Genomic DNA, 18938 nt, shown 5'->3' with positions numbered 1-18938 from the left:
TGGAAACTAGACTCGACGAACTATATCCTAGAATCAAGAATTTATTAAAAATCATTGTTTATCATCAAGTTACAGTAGAAACAATAAGTGAGTACAAATCTTTCCAGAATCCAATCTATCATGAACCTTAACTAATTCATGTTTACACTAACAACAACATTCTAAATCATCAATTATCAATCACACATGTCTTATAATGGTTATATCACTGAGATTCTCATGCCAAGCACCTCTTAACATCAAAAGAACACTTAACAAATCAATAAAACAACGGTTAAGAGATGGATACTTACAACTAACGATTGTTACTATGTAAACACAACCCCTAGCACTTCCAATGCACCCCTAAGCTTCCCAAGTGACCCAAAATCTCTAGGGTTTCGTCCAAAAACGGCAGAGATCAATAATATGAGCTCTAGGGTTATTAAAATCGTTTTAAACAACTTTTCACGATCTGATGATCCCTCGCGCGGCGCGAGGGATTTAGCCAAATCCTACGCGCGGCTCGGGGCGCCTTAGGTTTTTTTTTAAAATTTAATTTCATTATATTTATATATATTATAATAATAATAATCAAAGCATGAACACGCAAAGCAAGTAATCACATAGCACGTACATGTATTCGTTTACGGGATTGACATTTATCACCAACGCGTACGGACCGACTCTTGTGTGTGACTCGTTACTGACTCATGTAAATGTTATGTGTGACGTGTAATATAACGGGGTTGGGTTGATGGTGTTAACATGGAAGAGCGAGGTGTCACAAGTGCTACCGAATATCTGAAGAATGACACTCTCCCCCTCAACTGGTGAAACCTCTGCTATAGAGGGTTCTTGTTGGGATACAGTCTCGGTGATAGTCTCTTCCAGATTCTCAGATGACGGCTGAGTGGTGTCTAAAGGTTCAGACAGGTCCACACTCAGCATAGGAGATTCTTGAGTGTCAACAGAAGTGTCTTCATCATCATCAACAGCAGTAGAAATTCCTCCCCCTAAGTTATCTGAATCAATCACAGGAAATAAATTGAATGGCTTGAACAGCTTGTCATAGTCAAATAACCAGTCAGGCCTCACATGGGCATCTGTCTCATTTTCTTCCAGCCAGCGCACATCATATGATTCTACGATCTGTTTCGATGCCTTGTTCTAGACTCTGTAGGCAGTTCGACCAGCATAACCAGAAAAATAACAATCATCTGCCTTGGCTTCAAACTTAGGAGTCGACTCAAGATTCAACAAAGTGCATGGACACTCGAAGGCTCGAAAGTGTGCGACTGTGGGCTTGTGACCGTAAACAATTTCATAGGGAGGTTTCATCTGAGATTTGTTGATCAACACCCGATTTTGAACGTAACAGGCAGTGTTGACCGCTTCAGCCCAGAAGAATAATGGAAACTTTGAATCACATAACATCATTCTTGCAGCTTCGATCAAAGTACCGTTCCGTCTTTCAGCAACACCATTTTGCTGCGAGGTACGAGCTGAGCTGTACTGACGAAGTATTCCCTTTTTGGCACAAAAATGATTCAGTGTAGAGTTCTTGAACTCTGTGCCATTGTCACAACGAATTCCCTTGAGCTTCATCTTCAACTGATTTTCCATAAGCACCACGAACTTTTTGATCAATTCTGCTGTCTCACCTTTATTCGATAAGAAAAACACCCATGAGAAACGAGAGTAGTCGTCGGTGATAACCAGACAGTGATTACTACGAGATAGACTCAAGACATGAACTGGACCGAACAAGTCCATGTGAAGCAACTGAAAGACACTGGATATTGTATTGATCAGCTTTGGCTTGTGTATTTTTCGATGATGCTTACCTAACGCACAAGCCACACACTTCTCTATAGTCACAAAATCTTTAACGTACAATATTGTTCTTTGCAAGACGATTCAGGGTTTTGATATTGGCATGACCAAGCGACGATGCCATAGCATGGCATTATGTTCCGACACTTTAGAAAACATACATGTAATTTCTTCGGGAATGTTCTTGTTCATGTCAATCAGGTAGGCATTATCTTTTCTCTGAGATCTGACCAGGACCCACTCCTCTGGTATGACGATACCATGTTTCAGATTCAAGCATTCCTTGTTGGTAAAGTGAGCAGAAAAAACCCTTATCACAAATCTGTGACATGCTGAGCAGACTGTGCTTCAATTCCAGAACATAGTTAACATTCTCAAACTTTAAAACCCCATTACTCACGGTACCCTTTTGGGTAATCTTCCCTTTCTTTCCTCCCGCAAAGGAGACATATCCACCGTTAAAGATTTGAATATCACTCAGCTGGGAAATGTCCCCCGTCATGTGCCTGGAACAGCCACTATCAACAAACCAAGGTCTGATAATATTCCTCCATAGCTGTTCCTGCACGATGTGCAAGGTCAGTTAGTTTTGGGTACCCAATCCATTGTAGTTCTAGGTAAGCCTGACTTGGTCAACCTTGTTACGGGTTGCCATGACATATCATCATGATTATCAAAAATCAGTCAAAAGACGATAAGGACTTTGTTACCGGAGACTTGGGCAACCATTTGTATTTTGGTTTGAGAGTTTTGTGATTTACACAAGTGGTTGACTTAGTATCCGGTTTGCGGATAGAAAACTCGATCGGCTTTGACCTTTTAAACGTTTTCGGTTTTGAGGCCCACTACGGTCTTGGAACCGAAATCGAGTTTCCATTCCACCTTTGAGTCACAATGGGCTTGGTCTTATGAGAACTTGACCTGTCAGCCTTGTCTCTTCTCCAATTGCAATAAGATAGCCTTGCTTCATAATGCCTTGTTTTATTAGAATGAAAGTTTTTGTAGGTATTCTGAGGCATGGTCCTCTGATGTCGTCTACAATAGGGGATATACGGGAGACGAGAGCAATTTCTAGCAATGTGACCGGGAATGCCACAGTTGAAACAAGTTTGCCTTTTAACATAAAAGTCATTATGGCCGATTCCCGGTCTTGCTCTGTTGTGTGAGCTTGGTTTTCCCTCTTTGAACTTATCATTTGAGCCCCCACATTTATTATCACAAAAACTCTTTTCTTTTACAAACTTAGGTAATAAATTATTATTATGACTTTTAAACTCATCAGATTTATTAATAGACAGATCACTGCCTTTTGAAGTTTTAAGAAAAATATTCAAACAATTGTCTTTGCTCTTAAAACCCGAGGCCACACACACATCAGTAACATCATTATTTGAAACAGGCAAAATAGGCAAATTAGAAAGAGCAGCAGAATCAATGGCTGAGTCATCATCCTCATCGGTCCAATCCTCAACTATTACTTCTTCTGCACATGAGGTAGACACATTAGAATCGTTCGCCCCGGAGGTTGATTCAGATGCTAGTCTGAACCAGCCGTACCCTTTTCAGTTGCAGGTGACTTACCATATTGCAAGCACTTTTCCTTTTCTTCTTCTTCCTTGGTGAGAGGACTTACCTCAGTTGGTTTGGTGGAGGTGAAGGCCATGAAAGCATGCTGAAGATCCCTGACCTGCTCCTCGGCTTAGTTCTCCTCTTCTTCGACATCCATCCCGGCAAAATTTGTAACTTGATCACTCAAGTTCAGTGCTGTCATCTGATCTTCCCAAGAGAAGTTCTGAACGACCAAACCATGCTCGCCCGCACTCGAACTAGCCACATTCTCTTCTCTTCCACCATTCACCAGAACCATTGCCCTCTCTCTATTTCCTTCCTTGGCCGGATTGGTACACTCACGAGCAAATGACCCGGCTCATGACAGTTGTAGCACCTTAGAGAGCTTTTGTTGAATCCCACTTTCTGATTTGCAGGCACATTCTAGTTGTTCCTACTTGTCCTCTTAGTGAACTTCTTGGATCTAAAAACAGCCATGGCGATTTGCCAAGAAATGTCCATCTCCTCCACATCATCAGGATGTATCTGATCCAGCTCAGCAGCCACAACGAGTTGTACCAGGTCTCTAGCAAGAAAAGCATTATAGTAGTTCATAAAACCTGCCATTAAAGCTATGTTCTCTTGAGTCTCTTTGGAAATAATAGGAGTCTGAATGGGAGACTGGCTGGAGGTGTCCACAGAAGCTTGTGATTTCGGTGCAAGAGTCGGTTGTGGAAAGAAAGCATGAGCAGCTGGTGTAGGTTGTGGAGTGGGTTGACTTTGTGATGACCTGAACATGGAGAAGGTCTGTTGAGACTACTGCGGTTGAGCTGGCTGACTCTTGAACAATGAGAAATTGTCTTATGAGACTAGCGCATTGTTAGACGCAACGCCATAACCAACAGTATTGTAAGTACTTGTATGATTGATTGCACGCTGCTTGTCGTCCATGTCACAAGCCTTGATAATCGCCATCACCTCAGAGAGAGTCAGTCTAGCCAGATCCTTGGTCTTCTTAATAACAGCCACATTTAATTCCCAGCTATGTGCCAGTGAGTTGACTAGCTTGTTGTTGATCTCAGCAGGTGTGAGGTTTATATTTGCTGACCTAATCTCTATGACTAACGAGATGAACCGGTGAATCTATTTTTCCATAAACTCTCCCAAAACATAGTTGAACATGTTGAATTATTGTCTTAGGAGATCTTACCTGCTTCTCCTCATGTCTTCATTTCCTTCAAACACTTCAATAAGAGCCTCCAGAGTGCTTTAGCAGAATTCAACTCTCTAAATCCCAAAGCAATTTCAGGAGAAAGTGCCATGGTCAAGGTAGCTAGAGCCTTCTCATCCTGCTCCACTACATCGTAATCAACATTTCGAGTACATCTCCACTGGCTTTGTCTCCACTTCTTCAGAAGCTTATCTTTGATAGGTAATAACCTAAGGACCTCTAACTATGCTTCTCCACAGTTTCACATCCTTTACTTTCACGTACTTCTCAAATATGAACTTCCACTCAGCAAACCCTTCTGATGTTAGTAGTCGTGGTACATGAGTGGTAGTTCCCATGATAGAGTAAAGTTCTTGATGAAGAGTGGCATTGGAAGACGCACTAACAGCAGATTGATCCATAATATCCTTAACCGAGAACTTGATAAAATGACCGAAAACAGCAAAATTCTTCTGAAAACACAAAAAGTTGACCGAGAACTGTCTACAATATCCGATGACACACCAGGTTGCCCAAGAATGACAAAATCTACCCGAGAACTTGAAAATCCTCCTGAAAACCTTGAATTTTAACCAAGGACTTGGAGATCTTCCCGAGAGCCTTGAAATCAACCTGAGAACTGAAACAGATTTACCGAAAAATTGGAATGGTTCAAGATATGGTAATCCTTGAATGTTTAACTAAATCCCGAGAATGAGGGGATTCAAATTAAACACGAGATCTTCCAAGATCTATTCCAAACTAAACTTTCACCAGCCGAAGAACATTAAGAACAATCTTCTTCAAGCTCCAGAAATCCTCAACCAAAGAAAAACACCCGTAAATCACCGGTAGAATCCCTGATATCACCAATAACCAAGCCTAGAATAGGTCTATAAGCTCTGATACCAATTATAAGTCCCGTGACAGGATCTTTTAATGTGATATCAAGATACTCATTGATTAGGCGAAAACTAATCATCAAGCCGATTCTATGTAACAAGCACAAACACACGTAAAAAAACAATGAACAAGCTTCAAAACACATGTATATTATACGTCGGGTGCTTAAGCCCTTGACAACTTACACAGGTGAATGATACCAATGAACGTACAACCCTAAATTCATAAACATATATCCTATATATAGACTACCAACTAGGCCCAAAACAAACTAAAAGTGCACCAAGATCAACTGATCTCAGTTTACATACAAAAGCCCAACTAAGCCCAACCCGACAAAGCATAAACCACAAAGTATTACCCAACAACCCCGTACGTTATCCAACCTGTCCATGCAGGGTAAAAAAGTAGTTTGTGATGAGTTTGATTAAGCATTATATATAGATAACTAGTTTGAGGCCCGTGTCTTACACGGGTAATTGATGAAAATTTTAAACTTTAACCATTAAGTGAAATATAGTCAACAAAATGATCATGTATTGTTAATAAAATTACAACTTACATTAAAATTACACAAATTACATAACTAAGATTACACAAATATGTTATACATAAGTAAAAACTTCCTTGTACACTATATTTGTGATTGTATTGGTCGGTATACATTGTTTATTAAAAAAATCAAAACCTTTAGTCCATGTCTGCTTGTAACTCTTTATAAGATAACATATAGGTCTACTTGTAACTCTTGATATAGCCACGTGTAGTTGTCTGTGTGACATATAAGATTCTTCAAGTACATACCAACCCTAGATAAATGATAATATATCCATGAAACTTACAAAATAAAAATATTCATACTACATAAAATATCATAACCTTTAATCAATCAATATGATGTCATTTGAGATCATCCGATTATCGCTTATATAAAAAAAACATGATTATTCCAAAAACCTCATTACCTGAAGTTTAATGATATAATCATCCATAAAATCTTTAGAATTTGAAATTGACTGATCATGATAAATTTGTTGTCATTAATATTTTGTGTGTGACAAACTTTTAATTGAATTTATGTTTTACGATTAATAATTGTACAATCAAGCAACATATAAAACCGAAAATTAAATTATAACAAAATGATTTGTTTCATTTCATATGAATGTAATTGCTAGGAAAATGACAAAGACATACTAACCTTAAAGTCATTATTCAAAATAACAGTGATTATTTAGGATAGTAGAATATTAGAAGATTTAAAGTTATATAAGGTGAAGATAGTGATTTTTATTTGAAAGTATTGGATAAGGAATGTTTAAATTTTGAATACTAATCCCATGCTATTAGTTATTATTATGGGAAGTTGTTGAAATATTTAATTAATCGATATATATATATTTTAACAACTTATAGAGAGAAAAAAAGAAGAAGAAGAAGCAAAGATTTCGTATTTTACGGAAGCATAGTAAATGACTTTTAACCGGATTATTGTTTTCTTTTAAATTAATGTGTAAATAGAATATCCTTGAAATGTAATGAGGATCATGATTAAGTTACATATAATAAAATATAAAAATAATAAATATTTCTATTAAGTTACATTATATATAATTAAGGTGTGAATCTTAATGAATTTTTATAATATATTTTAATAATAAATGTTATAACTGTATTTTTTTATTTTGTGTATAGCTTTATTATTTTGAATATAAGCCACAATAAAGAGTTTAAGTATGTACTAAACATAACTCCAACTCGTTATATGAAAATAAAATTAATAAGTTAATATAATATTGAAGTTAATATAATATTCAAATTATGTAAATTACTGATGAAGAAGATATTCTATGTTTCAATATACTAAATGATTATTGGAAAGCGAAATAGTGGGATGGGATTAAAACAAGTTTTTTGGTTTAAAATTTTGAATACTTTTAATTAAGTAATTTGTCTTATAAGGCATATTAAATTAAATATATTCAAATGCATAAAAAAGTATAAATCAAGTCATAAAATATATGTTCTAAAGCATTTTGGTATGAGTTATGAAAGAAAATATTGAAAAGTAAATATTGATCTTCTTTTTGCTAAAACTCTTTAGACTATACAAAAAAATCATATAAATAAATGACAGATGGTTCATTTAGTAAATCATATGGATTATAATTATAATATTCAACTTCAATTATTTAATACTAAACACCAAGATACCTATAATAGGTATTATCCATATTTGCAATATTTATACAAAATGTTTGGAGAAAATTGAGAGAATACATATTTTTCTGAGTTCAAATGCACATGAGAAAATTTTAAATCCAAATTTAAAACCAATCTTATATAAAAAAATTGTGCACTGCTGCTTGAATCATAGTTTAAGAACAATTTATAGTTTATTATCATACAAATCCAAATTATTCGACAATGATGTACATTATTTTCTTTAATTTGCAATTAATTGTGACTTTAAAATTTTATTCTGACAGACCCGTAACTTCAAGTTTGATATTTCCTTATTTTCTTATTTCATCATTAATGTTAATGAATAAATCGGTTAGGATTTACGTTTACTAAAAATAAGCTTGAATTCATATATTGAAATGGCTTAAATAATAACCATATATTAAAATTGATTGAAAGAAAAGGTAAAGATGACTATAAGATTAACAAGTGGCAAGAATTGATAGATTAATAATGCATGTAAGGTCAAAATTTACAAATTAGAAAAGCTAAAGGTATTAATTAAATTATATATGTGAGATACTTTTAAATCAAAGCCCTAACCCTTTCTTTCTGTTAAACCCTATCGAAGACGACTTCCTTTCACCGTCGTCGTATTGTACAGCAATTCGCAACTATGCCTAAAATTCCGGTGTTGGATCTGCCTATACTACCACCGCAGAATAATAATCAGCTTCCTCTTCATCTTCTACTCCAGAAAACTCGAGTTTCCTGCAACAACGATGCTCCAACTCACGTACCTTTCTATTTCCTTTTTCTTCACTGTTAATTTTGAAAAAACTTTGTTAATTTAAATTTTAGAATTTAGTTCCGTTTTTTAAGTTTATTTTCGTTAACATATAAATAAATATCCATTAGAATTTGTTTGCCACATTACAGTTTAATATCGTTTTAATACATTTTAGGCTCACAACATTGCTGCGTTTAACTTGTTTTAGGTCAGTTATGTTCGTTCCATCGTTTATGTTTACGAACACGAACTTGTTCATTTTCTTAATGAATGAACACGAACAAGAAAACTGTGTTCGTTTAATTGTTTGTTCGTTTGGTTAAAGTTAAATGAACGAACACAAACACGCCTACTTTCGATTGCTATTTGGCTGGATTGATGACTGAATTTAAGTTTTTTTTTTTTTTTTTTTTTGTGTTTGTTTTTTTATTATGATTTTGAAGACAGAGGATATAGTCTACTCCGGTGCGTATGCAGCGTTGGGAGTGGATAACAGCTTAAGGTTAGATGAATTTAGGAAAAACTTTCAAGTCAAAGTGATTAGGCTCGATAAAGAAGATATGGAGTTTGATTTGATCGGAATCGATGCTTCCATTGCGAATGCTTTCAGAAGAATCCTTATATCTGAGGTAGTTTCTTTATTCTTGTTATTTTGTATGTTACTTTTTGCTAGGGGCGTGCACAGTTCGGTTTGGGTCAGTTTTGGGCTAAAATCAAACCAAAAATCGAAATTTCTATTGGGCTTCTGATTTTTCGGTTTTGTCATTTGATCTTGAAAGTTTTGGGCCTAAAAAAATTTGGCAAAATAATGATTTATGGCCTAAAGCACTAAATCATTTTGTTTATTAATAACTATTTGATTATTATTATACATTTCATTTGGGATAACATATTTGAGTTACACACACACACACACATATATATATATATTAAATATTAAATTTTTTATAAGTTACTTATAATGAAAAAAATAAAAAAATGGAAATCTACTCATTTGGTTTGGTTTGTGTTTTTTTTGTTTCATTCTAAACCAAAACCGAACTATAAGTTCTGTTTTCACAAAAACACAAAACCAGCACGCTGGATTTGATTTTGTTTTGTTTTTGTTTTTTGTTTTTTTTTTTGTGTTTTTCGGTTTCGGATTGGTTATTTTTCAGTTTCATGCACACCCCTAAATCTTGCAATGCAGAGGTCAATTGAACCTCTATTTGTTTTTAATGTTTTGTATGCAGTTCCCTACTATGGCTATTGAGAAGGTTTTTGTTGCAAACAATACATCAGTTGTACAAGATGAAGTTCTTGCACACCGATTAGGTCTCATTCCAATAAAAGTTGATCCAAGGCTGTTCGAGTATATAGGTTATTATCTTTTAGATATTTATACAATTTCATGTACATATTTACATTGTTAACTTCTATTTATTTATCCAGAAAACGATGTCCCTAATGAGAAAAACACCATTGTTTTCAAACTACATGTTAAGTGTAACAAGAAATCTGGTGAACGCCTCACAGGTAACAAAAAGCATCCTTACATGTGATGCTCAAAATCTTGACTTTTGAACATAACCTAATTTTAGCTTCTTGTGTTGTATGGATGACCATGATGATGCAACACAGTGTACTCAGATGATCTTAAGTGGTTGCCATCTGGCAGTGAATATGTTCTGTCCACTGAAAAAAATGCTTCAGACTCGACATCAAAACCGAAAACTTACACGTCATTCACTTCCAGCCAAACATCTTTACCAGAATTATCAGAGAATCCTATAACGGTCACTGAGAAAATTATTATCTCAAAACTTGGCCCTGGACAGGTGCTTCTTTAGTATCAATAACATTTACACAAATACCCTTTTATTATTATTATTGTTGTTGTTGTTGTTGTTATTATTATTTAACATAGTGGTAATGATGTTTTTATACGTATATAGGAAATTGAGCTAGAAGCACATGCTACTAAAGGTGTTGGTAAAACACATGCCAAGTGGTCTCCTGTTGCCACTGCTTGGTACCGAATGCTTCCTGAGGTAACAACATAATATTTTACAGATACATTGTATATTGGCATGTGACAGATTACAGAATATCATGAGATATTTCTTGTTTTATTCAAGGTTGTATTGTTGCAAGACTTCGAGAACGAGGATGCCGAGAAACTTGTAAAAACATGCCCTGTTAATGTGTTTGACATTGAAGATATGGGTAAAGGTATTTTTTTTGTTATATTTTTACTTTCTGAAGTTTTTATTCCAAATACATGAAAGTTGTTTAAACCATATGATATCACGTTTTGATAGGTGTGAAGAGGGCAACTGTGGCTAGACCACGAGACTGTACACTATGTCGTGAATGCATTCAAGAGGGACGGGAGGATAAAGTGGCACTAAGACGTGCCAAAGATCATTTTATTTGTAAGTACAGTTAATTAGCTGCATAATCACTAGGCATGCAAATGAACCGAATGAACATGAATGGGATATGCTCATTCGTGTTCGTTTATATGTTCGTTTATTTGACTTTTAACTGAACAACGACTGAACACATACAGTTAAAAGAACGAGGTTTTCTTGTTCGTTGGTTAAGAATGCGAGCGTGTTCATGTTTATTTTTGTTTGCTCGTTTAGAGTATAAACAAACAGCCCAAGAACGTAAACAAGCATGCGTATGAATATTAAACGAACATTACTGAGTTAACACTAGTTAAAAGTAAATATGAATTTTAATCTATTGGGCCCAAAAAGTCAATGGAGCTAGACTAAATTGTTATAGGCCTAAGAGTTTAAATGAACACTAGAATGAACAAACTTATAAAAACGTACACTAACTAACATAAATGAGCATGAATGAACGAGCATAAACGAATGGAAATAAGCAAAGTTTCATGAACAAGACACGTGCTGGTTTGTATAACTAACCGAACCAAAAACTTTGTTCATGTTCGTTTCTTTATTATAAAAGCAGAACATAAACAAACTTCCCGCCAAATGGTTCGTTTACAGGCCTAGTAATCACTAGTCGGGCTGGTTTGGTAACTAGTTCAGTCAACTTAACAAAATTTTAAACGGGTTTGGGTTGCCCCCTATCCTTTGTATTGAATACAACTCTTGATTTTATTGTGCATTAGTTACTATTGAATCAACTGGAGCATTGCCACCTGAGGTGTTATTTACTGAAGCTGTCAAGATTTTAGAAGACAAGTGTGAAAGGGTTATAACCGAGCTCTCATAGGTCGATTGTTTCTTTATATTTATATAAGTTATTCGGTTTGTGCTACATTCTTCTGAAAGGGTTTTTGTGATGTAGATTTTAAGCATATTTTGTGACTACTTTTCGTTGTCGGTTTTGTAGGAAAGAAGTTAATGTTTTTCAATTGTGTTTGTTTGGAAGTTTATTTCAGTATGGGATGTGATGTTGATTAAGTTAAAAAAAGTATTGAGTTGCTTTTAACTATTGCCAATCATTTACTTCCCATTAAACCAACCATAAAGCTGTGTAATCATCAAATTACTTCACGTTTTGACCAACATATTCATATTCACCAAACCCTTAATATTGCCAAGTACATAAACGTGACAAAAAAGAGATCTAATTTTGTGAAGTGGACAAATTAGGGATCTATTTTCATGAAACAATGAGATCTAACTTTATAAAACAAACTTTGCTTCAACATTTGGTTATACTTATTCTTTTTTCAAATGTAGGATATTATTATAATAATTAAATTAAATTTAAGTTAGTTATAACTAATGACATGTCATACCAAATAATATTACTTGCTTTATTTACGAGAAATACATAAGTTTTACTTGATATGTTTTATCTGATAAATTAAATTGGTTAGGTATGTTAAGTCAAAAGAACTTAAACGTAATTGTCGGATAATCCTTTGTACTTCTTATTGTAAAATTGTAACTTTAATGTATCAATATACGAAAAAATATATATAAAGTATAAAAAACCATTTGGCTAAAAGGCTCACATTCATGTCGACCCGAGGGTACTCGTGTCATGTTTGAGTTCATATGTCCGACACAATTTACAGGTCCGTGTCGTGTTCATGTCGAACCTGCTAACCTTTTTAACACCCTATAACCCTATAATTAATATCTTGATTCTTGGGTTACTTTGTAACAAGATTTGAACCCTTAACCTTTTGATTCGTGGATTACTTTGTAACAAGATTTGAACCCTTAACTTTTTGATTCTTGGATTATTTTGTTAACAAGATTTAAACCCTTTAAACATATTGATTCTCTAAGATCCTTAGATCAAGCTTTATCTTTTGAAAAAACAAAAACAATTAGAATACAAGCAACAAAGTTTTCGATATTCACAATAATCTTGGGCAGTGGCAGCCGCCCCACATAGACAGCCCCAACACTCGAAACCTTTTTTCATCTTTAGACCACAATTATGGGACAGAGTGCTCTCTCCTTTTACTCTTTCTTTATATCACACCAAACTATTATTATTTGGACCATTACCACTATACTAATACTAATACTAATACTAATACTAATACTATACTATCTCCTTCTTTTCTTTCATAAATCATGCTTCACCAAGAACCCTAAAGTTGTTCTCATCTTTCAGGTATCATCCTTTGATTCTTGATTGATTCCCATTTGTCTTTTCAACTATTGATTGCTGTGGGGTCACATTACTCTGCAAATATATTCATTGTTTCTTGGACAAGATCAAGATCACAGCTTTATGAGTTCTTGTTAATGGGTTCTTAATTTCTTGATCATTTCTGTTGTGGGTGTGCTTGAAACTGTAATTTAGCTCTCTGTTTATTGTTTCTTGAACAAGATCAAGATCACAGCTTTATGTATTCTTGATAATTGTTTTTTTTTTCTTTTTTTTTGCTAAATTGTGTTGTGGGTGTTCTGCAAGTCTGTTTATTGTTTATTGGAGAAGATCAAGATCAAAAGTTTATGAGTTTTTGTTAATGGGTTCTTGTTTTCTTGCAAATTTCTGTTGGTGGGTGTTCTTGAAACTGTAATTTAGCTCTGAAAATTAATTCATTTTTTATTGAAGAAGATCAAGATCAAAACTTTATGAATTTTTGTTAATGGGTTCTTGTTTTCTTGCAAATTTCTGTTGATGGGTGTTCTTGAAACTCTAATTTAGCTTTGCAAATTAATTCTTTTTTTTTATTGGTGAAGAGCAAGATCACAACTTTATGAATTTTTGTTAATGGGTTCTTGATTTCTTGAAAGTTTCGGTTCGCGGGTGTTCTTGGAACTGTTATTTTGAAGGCTTCTTGATTTGTTTTGAGATTTTGAATATAGATGATGTTAATTGACAGCAGATCTGTCATCATTTGAAATTTGCTGACTTTATTCATAAAACTTGTTTGTTTTGAAGCTCATTTTAGCATATGGTGTGTAAATTAACATGTGGATTAACACAGGATCACGAATCCGGGCTTTGGGTATGTAACTTGTCGCGGGGTGGAATCAGACGGTAGCGGATCGCGAAGAGGTAATTATAATCGATTTTAAATGTTTGGGTTAACATATTCTGCTGTTGGTTATATAGGATAAGTATGAATAGTTGTCACAAAACTGATTTCTGTTTATAGGTTTTTGCCAAACATTACTTTACAAGAATGGCCTTTAATACTCAAATAGTCAGATTTATCAAACTAAAAATCATGTGATTAATTCTGCTTCAAGCTATTAAACAAAATCCACACACTACCTTTTACAAGATTTGATAATTAATTTCAAGCAATTTTTTTAAACACACATCCAAACAACCCCAATTCAAGATCTAATATGAAACATGTGCTCCCGAGAAAAACCCGACCCGACCCGTTTGTATTCAAGTATTGGAAAAGTTTTTTGCTTTACAAATCTTGAAAAATTAACAACTTAAAACTCTTCCACAAATGCAGATCCACAAGAAACATCTAAATTCAAGATTTGACTTATATATTATCATCAAAACCAGGTCAAAGCTTGTTGCTTGGTTGGACAACACAAGTGAAATAGTCAATGGGCTCGGTCAAAGGAACAAAACCGTCGATACCGACCACTCAAAGCGTCAGCATTTCAAAATCCACTGAAAAAACAGACAATACTGAAAGTGGGAAAACCAGTGTATGCAGAGGAAGCACAAGCACTGATCTAAGTGATGAAAGTAATTACAGTACTTTCAGTAGCCACATCAGCAAACCTCACAAGTCCAACGACTCACGGTGGGAGGCAATCCAGGCCGTTAGATCAAGAGACGGGGTTTTGGGTCTGAACCATTTCAGACTTTTGAAAAGATTGGGGTGTGGTGATATTGGCAGTGTGTATTTGTGTGAACTCAGTGGCATGAAATCTTATTTTGCAATGAAAGTGATGGATAAAGTGTCACTCGAGGGTCGGAACAAGTTGTCACGAGTAGAAACGGAAAGGGAAATACTTCAATGTTTGGATCACCCGTTTCTTCCTACTTTGTATACTCATTTTGAGACGGATAAGTTCTCATGTTTGGTGATGGAGTTTTGCCCGGGTGGCGATTTGCATATGTTGAGACAGAGGCAACCCGCGAAGCGGTTTTGCGAACAAGCTGTCAAGTATTATTCTGATCCCAACTTGGTTTTTTTTTTCCTTTTTTCTCATAAAGTTTGAATCTTTTATTAATCTCGATAGCCTTTTTTTCCATAAAGTTTGAATATTTACTAATCTTGATATAAGGTTGGATCACAAGTCACAAGGTCTAGCAAAACAATAGATAGATATGAACTTGACAGCCAAAATGTAGAGGTGGAAAAATAGGCGAGAACGGCCAGGGTGGTTTTTCATATGGTTTAATATGAGTCAGACGGGTTGGGCTGACCCTAAAACACAATGCTTATAAAGTTTTCTAAAACAAAATGATTTGGGAGGTCTTGTCATTAAAATCAGGTGTGTAAAGAAGTTGAGCCAAACTCGAACTCGTACAAGCGCGAGCTTAGCTCAGGCTTGGTTTGTTTCTAGATCTACATCCAAAACTCAAGTTCAGCTTCTTTATTATTTAATTATTTAACTTATTTATATATATATATTTTTATGCATTTACAAATTTATACACTTAACATAATATGTATTATTTAGTTATAGTTTAGCATAGTTATTCACATACATATATTTATTATAAAAAAACTATAATATATGTGTATTTTGTAATATATATTTATTCTGTTAAATAAAATTATATATCATTTAAGGGTGGTTCATTGAACCTCACCCTATATATTATTAAGCTATAGTTTTAGCATAATTATATCTTTTAATATACATTGATTCTATAATAATTAGTTATTATATTTATTCTGTTAAATAAGAATTATATATCATTTAATTATGTATAGGGTGGTTCATTGAACCTCACCCTATATATTATTTAGCTATAGTTTTAGCATACTTATATCTTGTAATATAAGTTTTATTTAGTTAAATAAAAGTTATTATACTTATATAACTAATAGTCTCGTCTAACACGCGGGCTTATTAGAACTCGAATGCATGGGCTCACTTATTAATTGAGCTTCAATTTAGGCTTGAAATCAACTAGATTTAAGCTTTTAACAAGCTGAACTCAAGTATTCACAAATGTCACGACTCGTTTACACGAGCAACTTTTAACCTCAGTGTAACTCGATCTATTCAATCATAACCAATGGGCCGAACTTGAATCAGTTAATGTAATAATCATGTCTTTTTGCATACTTGTTTTGCAGGTTTTATGTAGCAGAGATCCTCCTCGCCATGGAATACCTACACATGCTCGGGATTGTGTACCGCGACCTAAAGCCCGAAAACGTGCTCGTTAGAGAAGACGGTCACATAATGCTGTCCGACTTCGATCTCTCCCTTCGCTGCTCAGTCAACCCAACAATGGTCAACTCATCTTCCGACAGCAACGAACCCCTTCGAAAGACCTCCAACTACTGCATCCAACCCGCCTGCATCGAGCCAACGTCGTGCATTGAACCATCATGCGTGGTCCCCACATCATGTTTCTCACCAAGATTCTTCAGATCCAAAAAAGACAAAAAGGACAAAAAACCCAAGTCAGAAATCAACAACCAAGTAACCCCATTGCCCGAGCTCATGGCGGAGCCCACTGGGGTCCGGTCAATGTCGTTTGTTGGGACCCACGAGTATCTAGCCCCTGAGATTATTAAAAACGAAGGGCATGGAAGTGCTGTCGATTGGTGGACACTTGGAATATTTTTATATGAGTTACTTTTCGGTAAGACCCCATTTAAAGGGCCCAATAACCGGGCCACATTGACCAACGTCGTCGGGCAGCCGTTGCGTTTCCCCGAGTCCCCCGTGGTGAGCTTTCCAGCGCGGGATTTGATCCGGGGTTTGTTAGTAAAAGAGCCACGAAACCGGCTGGCTTATAAGAGAGGAGCTACCGAGATTAAACAACACCCATTTTTTGAAGGGGTGAACTGGGCATTGATTCGGTGTGCGAGCCCACCGGAGGTCCCGAAGGCGGTGGTGTTTGACCGAGTTGACTCCCCGGTGAGTTCGGGTTTGGAGAAGAAGACGGGGGCGCTCGTGATCGCGCCCGAGAAGAAGGGGTCTCAGAACTATTTGGAGTTTGATTTCTTTTGAAAGTGTTTAATTAATTAATTATTAATGTTGTAAAGATGTTTTTGTTTGAGTTATGTTTTGTGTGGGGGGGGGGGGGGGGGGGGGGTTTGTTATGTTTTGTTTTGGACGGTTGGTGAAAAATGTGACAGTTTGTGTTGGTTAATGTTAATATCATATACGAGGATAGTCCTCTTTGGGCTTAACATTTTTACTTTTTAAATGAATAAATAAACAACTAAATAATAATTTTTACTGGACTAAAAGCTATACATCTTTTTTTTTTGTTTTGACATTTCATAATTTCCTTTTTTTTAAGCGGGTCCTATCAAGGGTCCATTTTGAGTCACGGGTAAACGCTAAAAAAAGATTATGGTCAATCAAATTATTGGTATTTGGTCAACTTCATAACATTGGATAGTGAATGGATAATTGATGGTAACCCCCATCATATAAAATATAAACTATTCGGTCTTGAATCGTTAAAATATAAATTATTCGGTCCTGAATCATCAAAAGAGTTGTTATTTGATTGAAGAGTAGTATGTGAATGTGTTAAATTAAATTAAACTATGTTTATGTGGCGATGAGACTGTGATTGAATCAGATTGTTTATTGGATGTGCAAACCTGAGCCATGGTATGACCATATTTCAATTGCATGACCTTTAATTAGTTAATTTGTTTATATTTTATGCAATTTGATTTATTGAAACAACTCAATCAAAGAATGAAATTTCAAATCATGTTCATGTATCAATTGATGCTAAACACTAACCATTAACACTTTGTGATACGACACCATATATACAATAACTAGTTTAAGGTATTTAGAAACATAATATTTATTTATCTTTGATCAGTACTTTGAAGTCGATCACTTATATGTTAAAATTAAACTAATTCGAAATAGCGTAACTTATTTATAGATATATTTGTAAAAAAATCATCTATGAGAAAGTATGAGAATAAGTATATACGTTTCGTGTAAGATTGTGTGGATATACACTAAATCTTGAAAAAAACATTTCATAAATTTTGTAATATTCATACAATTTGTTTTTGAGATTCAAACCATCTTGTAATATGACAATATCCGTGCATAAAAAGGAGTACTACTTTTTATGGATTTAATAGCACACTTTTTAAGTTTGACCATATTCTTTGAACCATTTTCTCTTTAACATTCTTTTTACTTATAAAAGGAATACAAAGGTAACAAATCTTAGGTCATTGTTTAATAGGGATGATTGAGATATTATATGGTTGGACAAAGCCTTTATATTATTCTCAGAGGTATTATGTAGCGTTATAAGGTTATGCACATTTTTATAATAAAGCCAGAGTGTTTTGATGTGGTAATGATTAAAGAAACATTGTCCATTATATTTGTTTTTTAATAAAAAAATGTGATGACGTGACGAATGCCCCTTAAGGGGTATTAAACATCCCCCATGACCTTAATACATGTATATATCTTTTATTATATTCACTACAAATATGAGAAACTAACTTGAGGCCCATATACTACATATGTATTGGATGATATATATATATATATATATATATATATATATATATATATATATATATATATAGGGTAAGGTTAAAATGAAAACCCACTTGAGTTGTGAAAATCCGCGGAAACCCTATGTAACATCGTTTTTTTTGTTACATGTAATATATGTTGTAACATTTAATACAAAACATTGAAACATCAAAAAAAAAATGTTTTGCTATTTTTTAACATTTTTTTTTCTAATTCTTATATATGTTTTCAGAAGAGAGAAAAAGTTAAATTTATATTTACATTTACATTTACATTTTTTATTCAATTTAATTATGGACCACAAGATTTAAACATTAATTAAAAACATGTGGTTGAGAATGAGTTTCTAGAATTTTCA

At 34.4% G+C, this 18938-nt stretch overlaps 2 protein-coding genes across 2 annotated transcripts; both read left to right on the top strand.

Annotated features, from left to right (window-relative positions):
• Positions 1-8336: 8336 nt before the first annotated feature.
• LOC143550221 (uncharacterized) lies at positions 8337-11723 on the top strand. Its single transcript, XM_077040917.1, has 9 exons — positions 8337-8456; positions 8894-9079; positions 9683-9809; positions 9882-9965; positions 10071-10267; positions 10385-10480; positions 10568-10661; positions 10751-10864; positions 11578-11723. Exons 1-9 carry the CDS (start codon positions 8337-8339, stop codon positions 11679-11681), a joined length of 1122 nt encoding a protein of 373 aa, XP_076897032.1. The 3' UTR covers positions 11682-11723.
• Positions 11724-14441: 2718 nt separating this feature from the next.
• LOC143550229 (serine/threonine-protein kinase D6PKL2-like) lies at positions 14442-17118 on the top strand. Its single transcript, XM_077040922.1, has 2 exons — positions 14442-15024; positions 16171-17118. Exons 1-2 carry the CDS (start codon positions 14456-14458, stop codon positions 17054-17056), a joined length of 1455 nt encoding a protein of 484 aa, XP_076897037.1. The 5' UTR covers positions 14442-14455; the 3' UTR covers positions 17057-17118.
• The last annotated feature ends 1820 nt before the right edge of the window (positions 17119-18938 follow it).

This window comes from Bidens hawaiensis, unplaced genomic scaffold (assembly GCF_021521415.1).
Source record: "Bidens hawaiensis isolate Kalapana, Puna unplaced genomic scaffold, B.hawaiensis_p1.1 tig00015976_1, whole genome shotgun sequence".
Classification (NCBI taxonomy): domain Eukaryota; kingdom Viridiplantae; phylum Streptophyta; class Magnoliopsida; order Asterales; family Asteraceae; genus Bidens; species Bidens hawaiensis.
This window is presented reverse-complemented; position numbering and strand designations above follow the sequence as displayed.